The 23,804-nt window shown below is 37.5% G+C and overlaps 1 protein-coding gene across 8 annotated transcripts in view; it reads left to right on the top strand.

Moving 5' to 3' along the window:
• The window catches only part of LOC126277906 (mesocentin-like), a 595,995-nt gene that overhangs the window by 558,662 nt on the left and 13,529 nt on the right, over nucleotides 1–23,804 (top strand). For 6 of the 8 annotated variants that reach the window (XM_049977471.1, XM_049977465.1, XM_049977472.1 and 3 more), the window contains 3 exons: nucleotides 5,575–5,685; nucleotides 6,108–6,221; nucleotides 21,843–21,953. In XM_049977471.1, the coding sequence (XP_049833428.1) occupies nucleotides 5,575–5,685; nucleotides 6,108–6,221; nucleotides 21,843–21,953 (336 nt within the window). The remainder of the gene's footprint in view (nucleotides 1–5,574; nucleotides 5,686–6,107; nucleotides 6,222–21,842; nucleotides 21,954–23,804) is intronic. The other 2 variants (XM_049977469.1, XM_049977470.1) reach the window with 2 other exon arrangements.

Genomic DNA, 23,804 nt, shown 5'->3' with positions numbered 1-23,804 from the left:
ATGCAGTGAATGTAGTGGGGAGATGTTGTGTGGCATGTACTAGCCAAGGCACTTGTAATGTAACGTAAGATTTTTGTTGGAGTTTTCTTACAAGCTTTTCTCAGTTTGTGAATTTAATTTATTTGTAGTTAGTTGTTAGTGTTATTTGCCAGTGTACCTAACAACTCTTCACCGTTTCTCTGCTGGGTAAGCGTATTCTAAATTGAAAATTGTTAGTTATTTCTGTCAGCTTGTTTCAAAGCACAATGTAACAACTGTTCTCGCTAGAGCCTGAATTATCTTACATCTGCCATATTAAATCAGTTGTCATTTATGATAAGTAAGTAATAATGTGCTTTTGCTGTTTACAATGGTATTTTACTCTTTCTTTAAAAGTAATTCTATTAAGTGTCTTATTTGCAACTGCCGTTAGTAACTAATGTGTCAACTTCTATGTCCCTAAGAGTCAATATTATGTATATAGTTTATATTTTTCCAGCTTCTGAAATAATGCATTTTCTTTTATTGCTGCAGTTTTATTCCATGGCTTTGAAAGATTTGGAAAAAGGACATACAGAAAGAACAGTGTGTGCAATATCAGATGAATGAATTAATCATACACAGTAAATAATAGTTGTTAAGAACTTTTAATGGAAACTATGTGGAATAACTGCTATTGTACATTTAGGCTTTCGGACTCCACAGTTGACCACCGCAAGGTGTGCACAAAAAGAACAGTGAATGTAGGAAATCAAGTGAAGTCCTACTGACCGTAAGATGCTAATCACTCACTGATATTATGAAAGTTATGGACTGTTGTATCATGTTTACAGCACGAACATATTTCATTGTCCTTATTCTGGTAATCTGTATGCAGGTCACTTGATTTTCTTTCAGTTCCTTCAGTGTTTGATTCCTTATCCTATCTGTAATCAGAAAACCATATTTGCTAAAAACTGAATCATTATAATATGCCATACATTACTGTTTAGTTTAATACTGGCTTCAACTATTTGCTTTAGACCTTTTTCTTCCCCCAATGAACTGGAATATAATTTCCTGAATTTCAAGGGACTTGTTATGTGACTGAACATATAAAATTATTGTTTTCTTTGTATCTTTATTGATACAAAGTTGTTGATTCTGTTGTGTACTAAAACTGGCGTACTGTTGTAAAAAAACATATTATATTCAAAATTTTTCAAATGCACTTCATTCACTACATATTAAAATCAAACTTGGCTGTATACATTAAATGTTACATGTGTAGCACTTGTTTTTGGCATAATTCAGTAGATTGGTTATTTCTAGCATTAATGTAATCAGTGTTACACTCAACACACCATTTGGGTTGGATGTGATCTTGCTGCAGTTGTGTTAATGTCATTTCACATTGTCATTTTTATGCACAAGCATGTATATTTTGTGTTGTACTTTTCACAGACTGAACTGTGTAAGTAATTTTGAAAATGAAACAATTTTTGGTGTAATTCAGTATCTGTAACGTCCAGTCTAATGTCATGTGTAGCAGATAAAACAAAAGCATGAACTTTGTGACTGTTAGTTCAAGTTTTATAGAGAAAGACACAAGATAAAAGAATAACTTGGGAAACATAATCCTGAGAGAACAATTGAATAACCAATGGCAGCAACTGAATAACCAGTATCAGTAAAATTTAAATAATGCTGTAAACCTATGCAAACATAAGCCATATGAGAGCAGTTGGCATCAACCACCAAAAAGTATATTTGCTACAATGAGCCAGGCAGATGAAACCAGTAAAGATAGAAGTTTAAAGGCACAGTAGTAACTTTGTGTGTGTGTGTGTGTGTGTGTGTGTGTGTGTGTGTGTGTGTGTGTGTGTGTGTAAAGGGGATGTTGGTTGTGTATTATCTAGTCTTAAAATAAGAAATCAAAGTAATTTTGTGTTACACAGTATGTGTTGTTACTCTAGAATGGTTAGGTAGAAGTTGGAGTTATAGTCTGACCAAAATTACTTGTTAGTTGACACCTCATGCCTTGGGCTTTGCTTCCTCTTGTCAGAGCTCAAACGCAGGCCGTACATTTTTTTCAATGCACCATGACAAAGCGACAGTTAGTTTGCAGTTTTTGAGTAGCGTCGTGTGAACAGATAATACATTGTAGGACACTACATGCATCCCATTTAGCTGTTGCTAGCCTCAACAATGAAAAGGTCCCCAGATTATGTTTGCACCATTCTCCCAGTTGTCTGAAATTTAACTGAAGCTCAACTGACAGCTGATTTGGCAACACTATAGCAGCATTTTTAAAATGATTTGATATGCTGCACTCGTTTTTTTAACATATTTAGTTACTTCATCATACCATGTAAATGTGTAAAAAATTAATTACTCAGTTTCTTTTGACTGCAGTAAATACCTATTGGATTCAGAACATTAATAAGGCACAGAAAAGTAGTGGAAACAGCAGTAAGCTAATAACGAAGGTTCAGATTACAGAGTACCTACATGAGGCCTTGTATCAGCAGGTCAAAATGAGAGAGAAACTCAGAATGAATTGCAGAATAGTTGTGTTGAAATAAAAGTATGGAAAAATAGACAGATCAGATGAACTGGAAGAAAAGAAAATAGGTAATAAAAATAAAATATCAGTATGGCAAAATGGATGTTAATAGTCAGCTATAGAGAGAAGACAGAATTTAAACATTTTCAGTCATCGGTTTTTTGACTGTTCTGATACTGTTTTCATTAAGCGTTGATGGTGTGGTATATGCCTCAGCCAACTTGTTTCTCATCTTAATTGACAGAGACCAGAGACAGGGTATCATGGTTGTCAAAGTCGGTTTCAATTGCTGCTGTTAGTGAATACAGGTTAATCTCAATCTGTTTGCGAGTGGACTTTGTGAAGGAAATTGCATGCAATGGACATTTGGAATCGGGTGTCTCACAAAAGGGCCATGGATCACAGTAATACATAAAGTTGTTTGTCGTCAGTGGGCAAAACAACAGTGGAACTAGACAGTACTGTACTGGATGTGTGTAGTGTTGCCTGACAAGTTGTGATTTTGGCGCATTTCAAATTGTGCAAGTTGCTGAGTATCCAGTGTGCTGTTTAACCCTCACTTTACAAGCGCTTTTCTTACTGTGGCTTGGATCCACTCATTCATATTACCATGAACACGAACCAGAATGTTTTTTTCACCATTCTCAGTGACTAAATATTGCTCTTTCTGCTGCGCTGTCCTGATGAATATACTGTGGACACCCCTGTCTTCCAAGATGGTAACAGTCATGTTCAAAAGGCTGCACATTTATGCTCCTGGTTTAATAAACACATAGTTACCCTACGGAACTTCTATTTGCACACTAAATCACATGATCTTAAGACCATAGAAAATGTCTGAGATTATTTGGAACAGTGAGTGAATCATAGTAGTCGACATACTCACATTTCGCTACCTCTGTGTTCTAATCACAAAAAAATGGCTTCAGATATATAAGGCATAACTTAAGAAACTTCTGGTCTCTCTTCTTCACCAAATTGAGCCCATTATGAAGGCTAGAAGCAGTGTTTAGTGTGATATCTCCTGAGGGTGACTAATTACACTAGTCAACGAATTTAAACTTTTTTCCTTGGTTCTAGTTTGTAAAAGGGTGGTTTTGCCTAATTTTGGGGTCCTATATTCACCGGTAAAATAATTTTTTCTCTATCAAGTCACAGTACCTCAATACACAAAAGAACCAAAACATTACTGATGAACATTGACAGAATTAAAAGAAACAAGGCATACATATTCAGACTATGTATGTATGTATGTATGTATGTATGTATGTATGGGCATGGCCCCAGTAGAAGATCTAAATTAGTTCACAACATAATTTCAACTTTAATCTCCTTTGGTATTAAAAACTGTGGGAATGATGCTTTTTAGATGTTCGCCATTTCATCATACTTCATAACAAAATCCCAGCAGTAGTCACCCATCATTCAATGGATCCAGTGACCTTGATAGTGGTGTTCCATCATACAGATGTTTTGGTGAAAGTGCTAACCCTGCTCATCGCTTATGGCTCCCTTTTTGAATCTTTCATCAAATTTTCTTATTTGTAGTCCAATAAATACGCCTTCTGCCAGTTTTGCCTCCCTTTGCTAAGGAAACTTTTCTGTCAAATGGGTGAAAGCTCGACCTCCTTCATCATAGCTTTTACAAAGTTCTTCATAAGGTTGAACTTGAGGTGAAGAGAAGGCAAAAAGTTATTTTATTGGGTTCAAGCAATTGAGTGTTTTTGCAGATTTTCTTTTCCAGATGTGTATGATTTTCTTATAGACCATTCCTTGACTGTATTGTGGTTCTTTCTGGCACAGATGTCCATAGGCACAAAAACTACGACATTTTGTGAGCCCATCCTGTAAGTTTGTGGCTTCAAGTTACAGACAGGAGTATACTATTACACACTAGAACATTTCGAAATGTAGATTCAGATTCTACACATCGAAACACATACTAACTGATACATCCCAGATGCAAAATGGTTGTTGAGTAGTGTTATTTGTCTGATGTGTTTATTACATGTATGAAACAAAGACAACAAATCATGTTCTGAGTAATTGAAGGAAAAAAGACATGTGGAGATAGAGAGATGTATTTTGCATTTATCTTTGTATAAATTATGAACATAAAACAATGAAAGAAAAAAAATTAGTCTAATGTGCACATAACTGTATTTAAAATTGAAGAAAGGCTCAGGAATGTTGTGTTATTTAAGTCTGAAGAAGAAATTGTTGAAGCAGTATTGAGTAATTGTAAATATGTAGAGTTGCGTTACAGTGAACAGAAATGATACTTACGTATTGAAAATATTTGTGCTTTGGTAAAAAAATATAGCTTCAGAAACACACAGCAGTATAAAGAGCTAGATTTTCTCCATAGTGTCCTTTAGCTCCACTTTACTAATTTTGGAATAGTTTTCTTCGTCCTTGTGCATGTGAAATAATGTGTGTTGTGTATTTACTGCAGGCACTATGCTGTCTCAGTTTCTCAATTTAGGATTCTAGGTCTCCCCCCCCCCCCCCTCCCCCTTCCCCAGTGGAATGGGTTGCACATTATGATCATGGTGATGGTACTCAAAAGTGTGAATAACAAATGTAATTAAATATTCTGCCTACTAACTCACTGTTGTTTATGTGTAAGAAATTCTAAAGTAAAGTCAAAGAGAAGTTTAGACTATTGCTATTTTTGTTACAGCTGCTTTCAGTTTGTGATTGATGTATTGTTTATTACGAACTTGTCGGTAAAATTAAATGTTTCTTCTGCATTTGAAATTCGTCCGCTCATTCTTCATTGACTGGGTTACATGGATTTTTGTGATAATGCCTCTGAACAATTTTGTTGTGTACACTGATTGGGACTTGCACATTAAATGCATGATTGAATCAGGGATACATGTTATTAACACCTTGCTGTTCCTGATATCAACAAGAGAAACTGCTTTGCATCACGCTTATATTGGAGAATTTTTTTGCAAACATACAGTGTTATGCAGTGACTTGCATATTTATAGGGTCAGTTTTTGCAGTCTGTGCCATACTAACTCCTCATTGGGTCCTTACAGGCAGAGGTGGGCAGTGATGATGGACGATCCCCCCATGTGACAGCAACTGCTGTAACGACTCGAACAGCGACGACTCACGAGGACAAAGAGACAAATGCGAAAACTAGTCAGGTGAGAAAAATAACATTGTGCTACATTGACATGATTGCCTATTGCTTTAGAATGAGAAAGTAAGTACTTATACAATGGAAACTCCCCACTTGGAATATCGACAATGTAAGGAAAAGATAGATTGTTGCTTACTGTAAAGATGAAATGTTAAGTTTCAGACAGACACAATTAGAAGACACTTATGTATTAGTTTCAGCCACAGCCTTCATACGAAACAGCACACACACACACACACACACACACACACACACACACACCTCATGCACATATGACTGCCATCTTCGACAGCTTGGGCAGTTCGCACCATTCTGGTCTGAGGCTGGTGAAGGCTGTGGCAGACAGCTAATGTGGAAATGTCTTTTAATTGTGTCTATCAGCCTATTATTCGTAATTATACTGAATCAAATAATGCTGAATTTCAGGTGGAAGAGAAGACAGTAGCCCACACCACAACTACAAGTGGTGCAAGGCAAGAACAACGAACTGTTACTCAGGAAATGAGAGCTACGTCAACAGTAGTTACAACAGATCAACAGGTACTGACATACTGCTTGAAATCTTAAATAAGCATTTACATCATTCTTGCATGTTGATGGTTGAGTGCCAGATACTGTCACATGAAAAATTCTGCATGTGGATGTCAAATGATTGATTTGATGATTGTCTCAAGTTACTGTCATCTACAGAAACATAACAATTCCTCTAGAAGTTGTTCACTTCTATGTCAATCCAGTTTCATGCATTTAGTGAGAAAATTAAAATTTCTTTTTTGTGCATTTTTTCAAAATATTCTGCACTTTAGTTGATAATCTTTAGAAATTGTGTCTGCTTGCCATTGTATATTCTGTTGCAGAATGTAACCTTGTATGGTCCTAAGTTTGTGTTGCTATTATGTTATTCAAAATTTATTTTACTGAGCAAAGATTTGTGACAACTAGTCGCTGTTTATGAAATTTAAGTTACTGCCATAGTATGAAATGTTCAAACAAATTATAGAAATGCAGTCAGGTGATATCACTACAGCAGCTGATATTTTGACACATGTATATCCTGTCAGTTTCAAGGCACAAATGCAATGAGAGAGTGCTCTGCAAGGAAATTTCAAACGTCATTATTCAGGGCGTATGCAGAAAGGCAACAGACACACCATAAACAACTAACACTGAATATTAATCACCAATGGATGAGCTAGTAACATTAACTTTGTCCCTACATGATTTGACCAGGAAGCGAGAAGGGCTTACAACAGGAATACCTCCATACCAAAATATAAACAATAATATGACATCATTTTTAACTGCCCCTTTACACACACAGTTACCATAATTATAGTGGGACATGTTTATGTAGCACTAAACTGTTACAGAATCAGAGATTGAGAACTTATGCAAGTGCAATGTAGTAGTCACCTGTATTTTAATCTCACTATAACAGTTGCTTTTCACTTAAAGTTAAACTAATAACTATTTGAAAAGCTTTTAGGCTGATTCTTATATCTATTAATTATGGAAGCAACAATCATGACTGAATTCAGGAGAGAGGAGGAAGTTTAAGGTCAAGATTAAATATTCTACACAAACAGAAAAGAAATGAAACTCATTTGAAGACAATGTATTATTCTTTATATACAGTATGGGGTTACTGAGTGGTCAATTTATGAATCTGAGTGTGGCCTAACTGAAGTATAATAGTTCCTCAGTATGTTACTTTACCATTTGAAGGATATAGCCAGTGCTTGCAGCTCAGTGAGTGAGCCAATCACCCTTTGGATAAATGCACTGCATGTTGTCAAACAATAGGATGGGCATGTTTTCCAAGTATCATCCTCAGTGTTGCCCATTTAGCAAAATGCATAGCACACCCATGACACATGTCCATTTGCAGTCCAAGCTCTTCACTGTCTTTCTGTGTGACTTTGTCTCAGACATAACAAACAGTTAGTACTGAAGAAGCTATAGTGCCCTATCAAACATTCACAAAATTAAGTGTTGTTTAAAAAGGATTTGAACATAAGTTTTTGTATGGCATTATAATATTTACATGATAAATGATTCAAAATACATATAAATATTGAACAAAATATGAAACTGATAATTTACAAAACTTAAATTTATGTAATTTAGCTAGTTATGAGAATAACCAACAGATGGTGCCACAGACTGGACAACTCACATTTATGGACAACCAGTACAGAAAACACTTAAAATTACCCAGATTTCCAACAGATAACAGTACAAACTGGTCAGCACATTACAGATGACTAGACTAATGACTAGGGTGAGGGGAGGGAGGGGGGGGGGGGGAGGATAAGAGAGAGATTAATTGCACAAGTAGCCTTATTGTTACAGGTTCTAAGCATAAATTAAGAAAAAATCTCCATCTCTAATCTCAAATACCAACAGCTCAAAGTGCACATTAGAATCTCTACATCTGTACTCCATGAGCCACATTACAGTGGAAGATACTTTGTGCACATATGTCATGTCTCATTTTGCCTGTTCCAGTCATGTGTGGTTTGGAGGAAGAATAGTTTCTCTAATTTTATATTTTATCTTTGCAGTCTTTTTGTGAGATATATGTAGGACAAAGAAATACATTGGTTGACTCTTCTGGGAATGTACCCTGTCGGTACCTTAACAGTGAACCATACTATGATGCAGAATGCCTCTCTTGCAGTGTTCACCACTGGAGTTTGATAAGCATCTCTCTGATGCTTTTGCACTTCCTGAATGAAACTGTAATGAAATGTGCTGCTCTTCTTTGGATTATCTCTACTTCCTTTATCAGTACTATCTGGTACAGATCTCAGACTGACAAGCAATTTTCAAGTATTGGTCAAATGTACATTTTATAAGTTATTTCATGTGTTGATGGACTACCTTTCCCAAGGCTTCTTTCTGTGAATCTCAATCTGGTATCTGGCTTATCCATGATTGATTTGATGTGGTTTTTCCACTTCAAATCACTTTGTATGCATTCTTATTGACATTTTATGGAAGTAACTGCTTCCAGTGATTATTCTGTAATTGTGTAATCATACAATAAAGGGTATTTCTATGTATTTGCAATTTAGAATATGCTACATTTGTTTATGTTGTGGTTTGATTGCCACTCTCAGCACCAAGCATAGAGATCTACATCTACATCAATATTCCACAAGCCACCTGATTGTATGTGGCAGAGGTTATGTCTGGTGCCACTAACTGGTCTTCCTTCACTGTTGCATTCATGAATCGCTTTTGGGAAGAGGGATTGTGCGTAAGCGTTTGCATTAACTCTAATTTCTCAAATTCTCTCGTTGCCTTGCATCAGTCCTACCCAGTTAGGGTCCCAGATTGAGGGACAAAAATCAGTCAAACAAGTGCCTTGTGAGCTCTTTTTTTGTGAATGAATTACATTCCTTTTCCTCGTGAGTCTCAATCTGATGTGTGCTTTACCTACTATTTGGTCCTGTGCAGTTCTTTCTGCATTTCACTCCAATTTTCTAACAGTGCAGCTTCTCTTTGTATGACAGAATCATCTGCAAAAAGCCTCATGGAACTTCCATTGTTTTCTCTCCATTCGGAATGACATTCTGTGTTGTGCATGCTAGAAAATCTTCAGTCTAATGACACAGTTGGCCTGATATTCTGTATGGTCATATTTTGTTCATTAAGTGGCTGTGTGAAACTGTATTGAATGCCTTCTGGAATTTACGAACCCAACATCTACATGAGTGCCTGTATGTTCTGCTTTCTGGATGTTGTGGATGAAGAGAACAAGCTGGATTTCCCATGTATGTTGTTTTCGAAACCCATGGTGATTGTTACAGAGGAAATTTTAAGTCTCTAAAAATGTTATACTATGCTAGAATAAAACACCTTCCAAAATTCTACATCGATGTGAGAGCTAATAGGGCTGTAGTCTTGTGTATCTGTTTGACAACCCGTCTTGAAAATGGGAATGATCTATGCTTGCTTTCAATTATTAGGAGCACTTCATTCCTGAAGAGACATATGGTCCGCAGCTGCTAGAAAAGAAGCAAGTTCTTTCACATACTCTGTGTAGACTCAAATTGGTACATCCTCAGGTCCAGTGATCTTTCTTCCATTAAGCACTTTCAATTGCTTTTCTGTCCCTTGGTCATTTATATTAATATGTCATTTTATCATTCGTGCGAATATTTAAAGTAGGAATAACAGTGCAATCTTCCTCTGTGAGACAGTATTGGAGAAAGACATTTAGTAGATAGAATTTTACTTTCAAATTCATTGAGTGCTTCTTGCATAGCCCTCCTTATGCTAATTTTGGTTTTGTTTAGCTTTTATTTTTCTGTGAGGCTTTGACTATATTTAAATTTGCAGGTAATCTCTTTTTGCTTTTATAGCAGCATTCTAACATAGTTGTCGAAACAAGGCACATCTTTTTCATACCTCATAATCTTGCATGGCACATATATGTCTAAAGTGTATTGTACAATACTGTTGACTTTGCTCCCTTAGGCTCAAAATTGTCAGTGCTGGAGGTGAAATTTTCATGTTGACCTGTGAGATAATCTGAAACCTGTGTCTGTGTTTGTCACATTGAGGTGCCAAAAGTCATGGGATACACCCTAACATTGTGTTGCACCTCCTTTTGCCCAACATAGTGCAGCAATTTGACATGGCATGAACTCAACAAGTTATTGGAAGTCCCCTGCAAAAATATTGAACCATTCTGCCTCTACATCCGTCCATAATTGTAAATGTCTTGCCGTTGCAGGATTCTGTGCACAAACTGACCTCTCAATTATGACCCATAAATGTTTGATGGGATTCATGTCGGGTGGCCATATCATTCACTTGAATGTGTCCAGTATGTTCTCCAAACCTGTCATGAATAATTGTGACCTGGTCACCTGGAACATTGTCATCCATAAAGATTCCATTGTTGTTTGGGAACATGAAGTCCATGAATGGCTGCCAATGGTCTCCAAGTTGCCGAACGTGACCATTTCCAGTCAATGATTGGTTCAGTGGGACCAAAGGACTCAGTCCATCGTATATAAACACAGTCCACACCATTATGGAGAAACTACGAGCTGGCACAGTGCCTTGTTAACAACTTAGGTCCATGCTTCATGAGATCTGCACCACACTCCAACCCTACCATCAGCTCTTATCAACTGGAATTGGAACTCTCCTGCCAAAGCCATGGTTTTCCAGTCGTCTATGGTCCAACTGATGTGGTCATCAACCCAGGAGATGTTGCACTGTTAGCAAAGGCACTCACATAGGTTGTCTGCTGCCATAGTCCATTAATGCCAAATTTTGCCACCCTGTTCTAATGGATTCATTCGTCGCATGTCGCACATTGATTTATGTGCTTATTTCATGCAGTATTGCTTGTCTGTTAGCACTAACAAGTCTACACAGATGACGCTGCTCTTGGTCATTAAGTGAAGGCCATCGGCCACTGCATTTTTTGTGATGAGGTAATGCCTGAAATTTGGTATTTTCAGTACACTCTTGACGGTATGGATCTCGAAATATTACATTTTCTAACGATTTCTGAAATGAAATGTCCCATGCATGTAGTTCCAACTACCATTCCTTGTTCAAAAGTATGTTAATTCCTGTTGTGTGGCCACAATCATATTGGAAACCTTTTTTATGAATCATCTGGGTATAAATGGCAGTTCTGTCGATGCACTTCCCTTTAATATCTTGTGCGTGCGATGCTACTACCATCTTTATATGTGCATATCACTGCCCCATGACTTTCATCACCTCAGTGTCTTTTTCACAGGAGGACTGGTGCTAATGCATTGTTCTGGAACAACAGATTTGCTTGGCTGTTGTAAGCATGTATGACACTTGTGCTCAGTACACCATTCCTCGATGGTTCTGATGGTTGCCATATGATGTCACGTCTCCAAGAAGTACAATAGACACTCACTCTACACAAACAAAGACCCTTTGCAAACCCTAAAATGGCCCTAATACTAAAATGTGGTTGAAAAATGTGCTTCGCACCGTTTTTTAGGGGAGTATGACCATCCTGTTGGAAGTCTTATCTGCATAAGGAAAAAAGACTGTAAACTTTGGGGCCCCCTCTACATTTTAATCCCTCACCCAATCCACAATTGGTCGATACGGTAGCATGTTTGTGTTCTGTCTTTCACTGTAACCATTTTAGCAAAAGGTGACTTTGAGGTAGGCTATCTCGGCTGACAAACTTTCAGGGTTTGAGATGACATGGACTCTATGAACCAAGTTATGAAGTACCCTTTCATGCAGTGCTAGATGGTGGTAACTATCAACCTCAAGATACAAATCAGTTGATTTGCCTTCCAATAAATGGCCTGTCCCAATGAACCGTCAGCCTTCTACCTGACCAACACATCAGGGAGTGTGATGTTAATATTTGGGTTCAGTGAATTCAGATGTTTCAGGAAGTGTTTAAATTATCCATTCTACTAGACCAAACAACAAAAGTGTCGTCTGCATATATAAATAAACTAAGGAAAGATTTAAACTTTGTACTGATGTCCAAACATTTGACAGTTCTTGATTTTATAAGTTCTGTTAAAACAGGCTGTTTTTGAGTGCCTTCTGATACTGCTGAGGATGTTAGGAGAGAATCATTTCATATGTTGACTGTTATTACATGTTCGCCAAAGAGTACTATTACAGCAGTTAGGAGGTCTGCTTGGTGTTCATTCGTAGGCCTATTGTCAGTAACATGGATGCTGTGACTTACCATGTAGCAAAACACCTTACCGTGTAGCAAAACACATTACCGTGTAACAAAACTCCTTGCTGCTCTGGAACCCACTAATAGGTTACTGTGTATGTCACATTAAGAACTTGGCAAATTTCTTACATTGATATTATAATGAATTTTGATGTGGTCTCTCTCTTGACTTGCATTCTTCTGATTCATTACAATTCATTCGCGTTAGGTTTGGTGATGGATTAATGAATGTATTTTGACATATGCGATTTCCACTTACTTTTTATTCAACAACCAGTTCTACGAACAGACAGATGGTGTTGCAGTGGAGAGTCCTCTATCACCTGTTGTTGCCTATCTGTTCGTAAAGATTTTGATTGGTTGGTTGATTTGGGGCAGGGGATCAAACAGTGAGGTCATCGGTCCCATTGGATTGAGGAAGGATGGAGAAGGAAGTCAGATCATCCCAGCATTTGCCTGAAGCAATTTAGGGAAATCACGGAAAACCTAAATCAGGATGGTCAGACATGGGTTTGAACTGTCATCATCCTGAATGTGAGTCCAGTGTGCTAACCGCTGTGCCACCTCTCTCAGTTAATATTTTGAGCAACATATACAGGAGTTGTCAGCATTGAGACGTGCACTATTTTTTAGATATATACCCAAGAACACTGTAACTTTATTGCGTGAAGAAGCATAAATACGTGAGAGACAAATTACGTACAGCAGAAAACACACAAAAGTGCCCACCAGAGCCTTGCATTGCATTTTATGTGGTCATTATTTCTAACAGGGGACACAGCTGGCAGGGTGCACACACTACTGTCATACCAGCAGGCTGGGTGGCCTCTCGTGGCTGAATTAAGCACGGTGAACTGTAAACAATTGTACTATAAAATGGTACACACACAAATTTGATAGTTAAAGCATAAACGTACTTATGTTGTTTAGCCTTACGGAAGTGAGAATTTAAAAACTTTTGTAGAACATCTGAGTTCAGTCCATCTGAATATTAGCTTCTTGGTGGAGGTGGAAAAGGATGGCTGTCTTCTCTGTCTCGATGTGTCAATCAGGAGGAAGGTTGACTGTACGTTGGGACATTCTGTTTCTATGAAGTTAACTCACACTGATTTGTATCTTATGGGTAATAGTTGACACCGTCTGGCTCAGTGTAAAGGGGTACTAAGTACCTTGGTTCATAGCACCCATGTCATCTCAGACCCTGAAAGTCTGTCAGATGAGTTAGCCTACCTCAAAGTCGCCCTCCATCAGAATGGTTATAGTGAAAGACAGATCACACACATACACATTGTGCTATTGACCAACCATGAATCAGGTGGGGAACGAAACTACTCAAGTGACATTAAGGTCTATGGCCATTTTGCCATATGCAGGTAGTATTTCCAAAAGGACTGGTGGTATTCTGTGGAAACATGAGTGAAATCTGTTTTTTGACCATGATCTAAGACTAGGGCCCTTTACTGATCTGTGAAGGATGATCTCAGTTTGTGGATGTGTACTCTACACCTTGCAGTAATGGCATGTCACACATTGATCAGACCATCAAGACTATGGAGGGCAGGTCTACTGAGCATAACTGTCACACATGCTTTCAATAGCTGAACAAATCTGATATTGCAGAACATTGCCTTAGCACCAGTCACCCCGTGGAATAAAACAACAAAGAGATTCTGACATTAACTTCCGGCTATTGGGTTAGTGTCATTTAGGAAACAGTTGAGATTAAATTTGGATGTAGCTTGTAAACAGAGACAGAGGCGGTTTTTGTTTAAGTTTTTCATGGAACCTTCTGACAGCATAATGCTACTTGCTTACCTTTTGATAATTAATATTCACTATTGACAACTTCTGTCATCTTTGGTTGTATGTTGGCCCCAGTTGTTTACGGTGTGTGTGTGTGTGTGTGTGTGTGTGTGTGTGTGTGTGTGTGTTTTACCTTTTTGTATTCGCTCTACAAACCAAGGCCGTGAATTTCCTTGCACAGCATGTTTTAACTGCATTTGTCTCCTGGAATGACAGGGTGTCTGCCAGTCAAAATATCGGTGTTTGTTGAAGGCATCATCTAGCTGCATTCTCATAAATTGTTAAATAGTCACTACTTAGTTTTTTAACCTTCTTTTAGCACCCTTCACTGTTTTCAGGTAATATCAACACATCTATGAAGGATTCACATTTAAATTTACACTACATAAAAGCAAATAAGTGCCATGCTTTTTACTTTGAATACTCACACTTCTTACCTTTTGCTAAGTGAGGCTATGGCAGTCTTACCAGAATGCCTTGAAGTCACAGTTTGTGTGGCTGAGATATGTGTAATAAATACTGTGTAAATCTAAATGTTCATCTTCTGTAAATGTACGTAAGATCATCTATCGAGTAAATGATAATGAAATAAATTTGAAATCCTAAATCGTAAACAATTGCTGCAAATGTTTGCTCAGAAATGTATGTAAGTCACCACGGTTGTTAATGTGTATGGAGAATTTGTATTTTTGAGGCCTCTACATAATATCATTTGAAAATCTTTAGAACTATACACTTCACAAATAGGCATGAAAATCCCCTAATTGCCTTCTAACGCGTCATTCCAATTTGAGTTACAATCACTATGGCAGTTTCTTCTAACATGGTTTCTTTTCTCAGCTTTGTATGCTTAAGAATGTCATTTTATGTGTAATTTAATATTTGCGGCGGTGAAACTATTATTTTTCTTTCTCTTCCATCTTCTTTCTATTAACAAATGGTCATCATTTGTTAAATTTACAAAGAAATCTGTTGTAATTTTGGATTATGATTGTTTATTTTCACTCCATGGGATAACAGTTAATTTCATTCCTATGCACAAGGAATAAAAATTTAGTCCAGTTTTTGTACTCTGGCAGGCAAAAATTTCAGTCATCAAACATGAAATTAATTTCACAAATTAAGAGTAGCACAAGTAAGTAGTTACAATTTCATAGGAATGTGCTTCACTGCTGGCATGTCAGCCATTTGCCCACCCATGGCCATTTGTGTCCATGCGTGCCCTACTTTCCCCAGGTGGGCCTGTGAGTTGGAACAGCCTTTATTATGCCATAAAATTCAAAACATAGTTATTCTGATGGTTTGAAATTGAGTGACAAACCAGAACTTGAACCCAGGTCTCATTCATCCCTCGTCATGATGTTTTGATTACATTATGGTCACAGTTTTCATTAAATATATTACATCGTATTTTGAACATGTTTTCTCATCTTCATGTGTATCAGCAAACAGATTAAAATGAAATAGGTACTATGTAGAGCCTATTCTGAATAGTATTGGAAGGTAGTGGGAAAGTAGGTGAAGTCTTGGTGTTTTTCTTGTTGCGATGATGTAGGTCACCTCACCAATAGAATGACTTCTTAAGTGATGTCATATTGCTTTTAGCTGTTACTGTTTTTATTTTACTATTGAAATTTCAGCATTTGTTCCATTTTCAAGCATCTACAAAACTTAACACAATATGCTGAGAGCAATGTAACATGGGATTATTGTACATGAAAGTAATTTTGCAGTTTGTTGATGTTTATGTACATGCAGGTTGAAATTGGGCACAGATTACAAAATAATATGCATGCACATCAAAGAGCAACCAGTCAACACTCCCAGTCACTTATTGGTCATGACATCCCATTTTATGCACTGTAATTTTGAATGTATTGTATGTATCATGACACATTGACACATCTAAAAATGTACACTTATACTACATCAGAGTAAAAGTGTAAAACAATCAAGAAAATTTTTATTTATGAGAATATATTGTGAGTGTTCTTTGAAGGCACTGTAAATTTCCGTTAGTCATCCTTTCTATTAGTCTTCCTTGCTACTGGTGTTACAATTGTAGTTTTGTAGATGTGCACTAAGTGAGATTTTAGAGTTCTCACTTATGTTTGTGTGCTCTGTGAATCTGGTGAAGAAACATCTACCTGTTTGTTCTATATAATTATTTAATTATATTTAAAAACAAAGATCCTGTAACTTACCAAACGAAAGCGTTGGTACATTGATAGAGACAATAACAAACACAAACACATATTTCAAGCTTTCGCAACCCACGGTTGCTTCATCAGGAAAGAGGGAAGGAGAGGGAAAGGCGAAAGAATGTGGGTTTTAAGGGAGAGGGTAAGGGGTCATTCCAATCCCGGGAGCGGAAAGGGACAGGTATACACTCGCGCGCGTGCGCACACACACACACACACACACACACACACACACACACACATATGTGGATGGATATGTGTGTGTGTGTGTGTGTGTGTGTGTATACCTATCCCTTCCCCCCCCCCCCCCCCCCCCCCCCCCCCCCCCAAGGTGAGTCTTTCTGCTCCCGGGATTGGAATGACTCCTTACCCTCTCCCTTAAAACCCACATCCTTTCGTCTTTCCTTCTCCTTCCCTCTTTCCTGATGAAGCAACCGTGGGTTGCGAAAGCTTGAAATTTGTGTGTGTGTTTGTGTTTGTTATTGTCTCTATCAACATTCCAACACTTTTGTTTGGTAAGTTACAGAATCTTTGTTTTTAGATATATTTTTCCCACATGGAATTTTTTCCTCTATTATATTCATAGCATTAATTATTTAATTGGATAGATAAAAAAATCTACTCACCAAGCGGCAACAGAACAAACACATAAAAGACCGTTGTGATTGGCAACCTTTCGGAGCCAGTGCCTCCTTCTTCATGCAGAATGAAGGGGGAAAAGGACTGGAAAGGTCCAGGAAAAGGGGTAGATTTTGGGAAAGTCACCCAGAACCATGGGTCAGGGGAGACTTACCATAGGGGATGAGTAAAATAGACCGATTGTTGGGGACTGCCGTGGACAAGACTTGGAAACCTGAGAGCTTAAAGGTGGAAGACAAGGTTATATGAAAGACAAAGATTACTACTAAAATATCATGCACATTTTCAAAAGAGTGAAAACATAAATGTATTGTGCGTAACAGAGGTGGGAGGGAGGGCAGTGAAAAATAGACAAAAAAGAAATGAAACATCTAGAAAACTAAAACAGAATGAAGCAAAGAGTAGTTACACTGAACAAAAGCTGAGATGGAAGAAATCAACGTGAATTAAGGCCAGGTGGAAATTATTGTTTGTTCCATATAGAAACTATAATATTCACCACATTTCATTTTATAAATTTCTTATTGTATAAATCATTTTATTTTAGTGTAGTGTGTCTGACCATTTTACCTACTTTGTTGTTTGTGGGGAAAAAGTGAAAATTATGGGTTGTTCCGTCTGATATGGTACTGTTATAAGTTAAAACAATGTATTTCATTATTTCTGATTCTCTTTCATGTTAATGTTATTTATTTCACTAGATTGTTATTTTGTACAGTTTGTCTACCATATTAGTACTGTGGCCATTAGTTGTTGCTATATGTTTTAGCATACATAACTCTTTGCTGATTTCGTTCTGTTCTAAAGGGAGCTTAATGATTCGGATGGTCACAGAGTGAGAAAAGGCCTTCTTATGTATTTCTGGGTGGCATGAACTGTTGGGGATTATGCTGTCAGTGCAGGTTGATTTCAGGAATATTCCAAATTTATGGGTGTCATTGTCATTCTGTATGGGCTTGCTTGTCTCTCTCTCTCTCTCTCTCTCTCTCTCTCTCTCTCTCTCTCTCTCTCTCTCTCTCTCTCTTTTTAAGTCATATAGTAAAACCAATATTGGCTTATCTACTATTAGAGTGTGAAAGCATACTTTTGATTTCAGCAATTGTGCCCTAAAAGAGAACAAGAGCGTTGTCTACATACCTCATATAGTATAAAATTTTCCTAGTGGTAGTTGTAAATATTTCAAAAAGTTGGGTCTCTGTATGATTTACAAAACTAACTGCAGGACGCTAGCAATACAACTGCCATGGCAACTCCATCTTGTTATCAATGTATCTTATATTGGAATTTAAAATAATTGAAAGATAAGTCCACTTGTAGTAATTTGGTAATTTTATCAGCTTTGGCTATTCCAGTTTCTTAATATATGAGTGGGATACTTTTTATAATACAATGGTTTCTATTGTGTATTGTAGATGCTTGAAAATGAAACAAATACCAAAACTGCAATAGTGACATCTTAAAGCAACATGACATCATTTGAAAAAATTATAAAAACTGTGGATCCATATTAGAAGAAAGGATAATTTATGTTCCATAGTTTTAGATTATTTAAATAATGGGTGTTTTTGAGTAACTGACAATCAGTATATAAATGCATCAACATGCGAGTTACATGTGCTCAAAACACATCACTTTGTATTAAAGTAAAATATGCCATTGTGACTAGTAGCAGTTACAACAAATAAATGAGGACTATCATACCCTAAATCCTACCCACATCATCCAAGTTAGTATTCCACCACCCAGCCAACCTACAGAATGTCCTTGCCCAGACCTATCCCAATCTTGCACCTACTGGGTCATTCCCTTGTGGCTGGCCCAGATGCAAGACTTGTCCCATACACCCACCCACCACCTCCTACCACAGTTCAGTCACAGACATTTCATACCCAGTGAAAGGTGGGCCACATCTGAAAGCAGCTGTGTTGTACAGGGTGTCCTAGGAGGAATGGTCAATATTTAGAGATGTGACGAGAATGATTATTCAAAACAAAAAGAGTGTAGTAAATATAAGCTCTAAAATGCATACCTTATGAGCTTTGAGCACTTCTTCATCTTTGATACAGTGAAATACATCTCTTCTACTGAGAGGTATTTGCCTTCTGCTTCGGGAGAAGATGGTGCAGACCAAAACACCAAAAAATTTTGTGGTAAACAGAGGCTCTAAAACGCATACCTTAAAAACTATGAGCACTTGTTCAGTAGAAGAAATGTGTTTCATAGTAGTGAAGATGAACAAGTGGTTATAGATCTTCGGATATGCACTTTCTAGCCCATGTTAGAGGACATTTTTTTCTTGTTTTGGTTTATACTGCTATCTCTCAAAATATGGAAGCAAAGAGCTTGCAGTAGAAGATACTTGTTTCACAGTATTGAAGATAAAGAATTGCTCATGTCTCTTAAGGCATGTATTTAGAACCCAGGTTTACTAGATGTTTTTGATTTGAATGATCGTTCCTGCCATATCCCTGTATATTGACCATTCCTCCTAGGACATCCTGTACATCAGCTATGCTGCAATTACTGTGCAGCAAACTATGTGCATGACAAGTAACCAGCTGTCCTACTCAGACGAATGGCCACCACCAAACTGTGGCAAACTGCAAACTTGACCATCCAGTTGCCGAACATGCTGCACACCACAGCACAAATGACAACAGCTGCTTCAAAATGACAACAGCTGCTTCAATATGCGGGATATCTGGATTTGCCCTTCCATTACAAATTTTCTGAACTACACAGGGGAAAATTGTCTCTCAGTATATTTTGCACTCGCATAGTTCCCCTGGCCTAAATCTCCGGTAATCTGGTCCTGACTCTCTCACCTTACCTTGTCCCTTCTCTCTTCCGCCCACATCACTCCTTCCCCAATCCTGATCATTTACCGCCTTCTGCCACCACTCTTCTTCCCCCTATGTGGCCTCTCTCTCTCTCTCTCTCTCTCTCTCTCTCTCTCTCTCTCTCTCTCTCTCACTCTCTCTCTCTCTCTCTCTCTCTCTCTCTCTCTCCTCTCTCTCTCTCTCTGTCTCTCCCCCCCCCCTCTCCCTCCCTCCTTTTCGACCCATATCCCTTTCTCTCTCATCTCCCTCCACCCCCCTCTCCCTCTTCCTGTCTCTCTTTTACGCTCTACCTCATACTCTTTTCATCTTGTTATGCTGTGGTTGTATCATCTGTTGAAAGACCTGCGACTTTCTCACTGCCGCCTTCTTGCATCATTCCCTACCACTTCCCACCTCCTTCAGTCCAGAAAACTGCTTTCAGTAATCAATAATCAATCTCCGCTGTGACCAAGGGAGTGTCATTTTGGTGTCTGTGTGGTTGTGTGGCGAAGCTTGACAGTTAATGTGAGTATTATTTTCTGTTACCTGTTTCTATGCTCCACACATCAATTTATGCGTTGTTTCTTCCAGGCATTTTCATTATTGTCATACATTTAAACAGAGATAGAAAAAGAAACTTGCTCTATTGGCTGACAGTGTATATAGAGAGGGATAGAAATGCTAGTTTTCTCAAACTGGTCAGTATAATATGCATTTTCCCAATCTTATTTTCTTATCACTAGGTTCATATTCTTGATAGTTCTTGCACAACAGTTTATTTTTTCTACAGGTATTCTTACCACTAGCTACTTCTAATCCCTCACTGATAAGACATACTCAATCAGAGAGCCACTTGTCGGATGACTCATGTTACGTTCCAGATGGCATCATGCGTGGCACTGTTTCCTGTTTATATGTTATGTGATGATCACTTAGCTGCCAGTAAGGATCAGCCAATGTGTACTAATAATACACATGTTATGCTGCATAAGAGCCATGACCTTGATAGCTCCTTTTTCACAGAAATGATTTGGATTTTGTCTCATGTATTCCTTGAATATTCCCACTTTCTTCAATACTTTTGTCTCATTTACCAGATGATGGAATTGCTGGTCCTGAATGTTAACGCTTTTGTAAGCTTTTGTTATTGTCTGTTTCTGTTGTCTCCTGTTAACTAGAAAGTGTTTTTATTTGTCTGCAATTCCATTTTGGTGATTATTTTCTTTAGACAGAACACATATCAATTTGTGTCTGTTTTGTAACTTATGTTGATGACTTTCCAGTTTCGTGCACACCCTCTTGGTCTTTTATAATTGTTACTTATAATGTGATTGTTTTCCATTCCTCTGTGCCTGTTCTGTTATTTATATTTAAGTTTTTCTTTCTCTCTAACCTTTTCTTTCTTGTGTGTCGCTTTTTTGTTGAACAGTCTGATGCTCTTGTAAAAAAAACACAGAAGTGTTGTCACTATTAACTAATATATTTTGTTATTTTCCCACAATTGTCTTCTGCCTTTATCTGGTGGGGTTAGGTCATTGATGCTAATTATGTTAAGCATATGCCAACATTATCCCTCTTAACCTGATTCTCAAGTAAATTACTAACAAGGAAAATTTGGCTCTGGAACCTCAAAATCATGTTGTGTTTTACCTGTTCCTGTTGATTTGACACCTGCGAAAACTTCAGATGTTTGTAGTAATTTTTGTAATTTGTTAAAATTAATAACATTCATGCTTGCTATAGAGCAATTTTATATTTCCCTGGTTACTGTGTTCAGTGTCCAGTCAAGCAGGAAATTATATTACATATACCAGAAAGAAAAGCTAGTGAAGGCCACCCCCTCCCCCTTCCAAAAGAGAAATACGAGCCTCCATTGCTTTTTGCTGTTTCTGCTCTAATGCTACACACTCTGCCCTGATCCTTGCCCTGCTTGGCTTGCTGTATGGCTAATGGTATTGCTGCATGCCTTCCACTTTCTTAGCAGTTTTCCAGACGCTCAAGTACAAGCTCTGATGACTCTGGAACACCTGTGGATCTGCTGGACGAACCTGAGGATGGTCTCTTCTATGCCAATGGCGGTGCCAGACTTCAGGTAAGCATTACAGTGTTTTATCTCTCTTATTCTGATTACAGCAGCATATGTGTCCAGGTGAGACCACTCGATAGTTCCTCTCACAGGACTTACTCCCATCTCATCAACCATAGTATAGAAATTGTAATGAGATTGTATCGGTCTTTCTTTTCTAAAACACATTTCTGGTAAGTCTGGTATCATTAGATAGTACCTTCTTGTGCTGACGTGACTGATACTTCTGAGTGCTGCACCAAAGACTACAGTTCAGGAACCAGTGTGTACAGGAATGTTAATTTTATCAGTAGCAGTATTATAATACATGCACTAAGAGCAGTTGCTATCACACTCTACTGTATAATGAGGAAGATATTTCAATGCTATTCTGTTGTGATAAATGTAAGACCCCCATTTTTGGAAAGATTGTAGCAGTTTTCAGTCCATAATTTCAATCCAGATGTGACAGTTTACTTTGCACTGTTGCAGCTCTCAAATTAAAAAAAAATCTTTTGTGTATTAATGAGTAAATGTGATAATGTGAGAAAAATAGACTATAAAGGATGTAAGCTACTCCCTTAGATTATTATCGTTACTATTGTTATATTAAATGAGTTAATTTTGATGCAGAAGATGACTCCAACACCATCAGTGAGCTGTGAAATGTAAGATTTTTTAATTTTAGTTCTATTGAAACTGTATAATACATTTTGTGTGTAACAGACTAATCCACTGTTAAAGAATTTCCTTGCTATTGCTGTGTCTTTTAGCACCCTGCTTGCAACTAACTTCAACACAAACAATATGAGCACACATGGAAAAATTGTTAGGCAAAACTGTCATTGAAGGTACTACATTTTCATACTTTATTATAAATAATTTTTTGAGTTTTGTAAGTAGCTTCAAAATGTCCAATTCCTTCAAAGCAAGAAATTGTGTACCGTCGCTAACATTTACGTTAATGTGGAAACATTGAAATTAATTGAATATGTCCATATTAACAAGAGCCTGGATGAATTGCTATAAAACAGAAGGTTCGTGTTGCAAAACCATTGTAAATTATGTCTATGTGTATATGTACTGTTTATCAGATTTTGAGGATCTTTCTGTGAGTGTGCATAATAACCATAACAGCTTGAATTCATTTATCTCAATTCACTACTGATTCATTTGTAATAATTTTTATTAGCGTGTAAATAAACCTTGAGAATTTAGCTTATCATCATCAGTTCATGTGACGTATCTTATCCCAATTCCCAAAACATATCTGTACAGTAATAAAAGTTGTTACAAGATGCCTGAAATGAATTATTGATGCCAAAGAAGTTATCAGCTTTGTTGAATTGTTGGTAACTGAGATTACTGTGCGTATTTCTCCTGAGGATTAAAACAGTACAAGTGCAGGAGACTCAGTTGGACAGAGGGTAGAGGTATTAATTTTGAGATTGTGCATTCGTGTCATCATGGCACATTAGATGTAACTTGTTTACTTCGGTGTCTGTGGAGTGATTCTGTGACTATGAAAGTGTGTTTGCCCACGTTTATCTTATTGTATACTGGTGTGGTTTTATTTCAAAATCAAGTGATTATGTTTTCTCTGACAGTTGTTCTGAATTTGTGACTCTCCCTGTGTGATACTTAACTCTTTAACTGCTCTGGACATGTTAACACGTGCGCCTTTGTAGCTGCCCATGTGTGCTCCGAATGTAGACACATTCAGAGTACCAGGTAGAAGGACTGGTGGTGCAGGTAAACACATTCCGAGCGCACAGGGACAGGCACAAAGGCGCGTGCGTTAACAGGTCCAGAGCTGTTAAAGGGTTAACAAAAGTGATTTGCTTATGATTGTATAATAATTAATTTCTTTTTCTGCAA

This window comes from Schistocerca gregaria, chromosome 6, assembly GCF_023897955.1.
Source record: "Schistocerca gregaria isolate iqSchGreg1 chromosome 6, iqSchGreg1.2, whole genome shotgun sequence".
NCBI classification, from domain to species: domain Eukaryota; kingdom Metazoa; phylum Arthropoda; class Insecta; order Orthoptera; family Acrididae; genus Schistocerca; species Schistocerca gregaria.
Note: the sequence above shows the minus strand (reverse complement) of the source record. Positions and strands in the feature narration are given on the sequence as shown.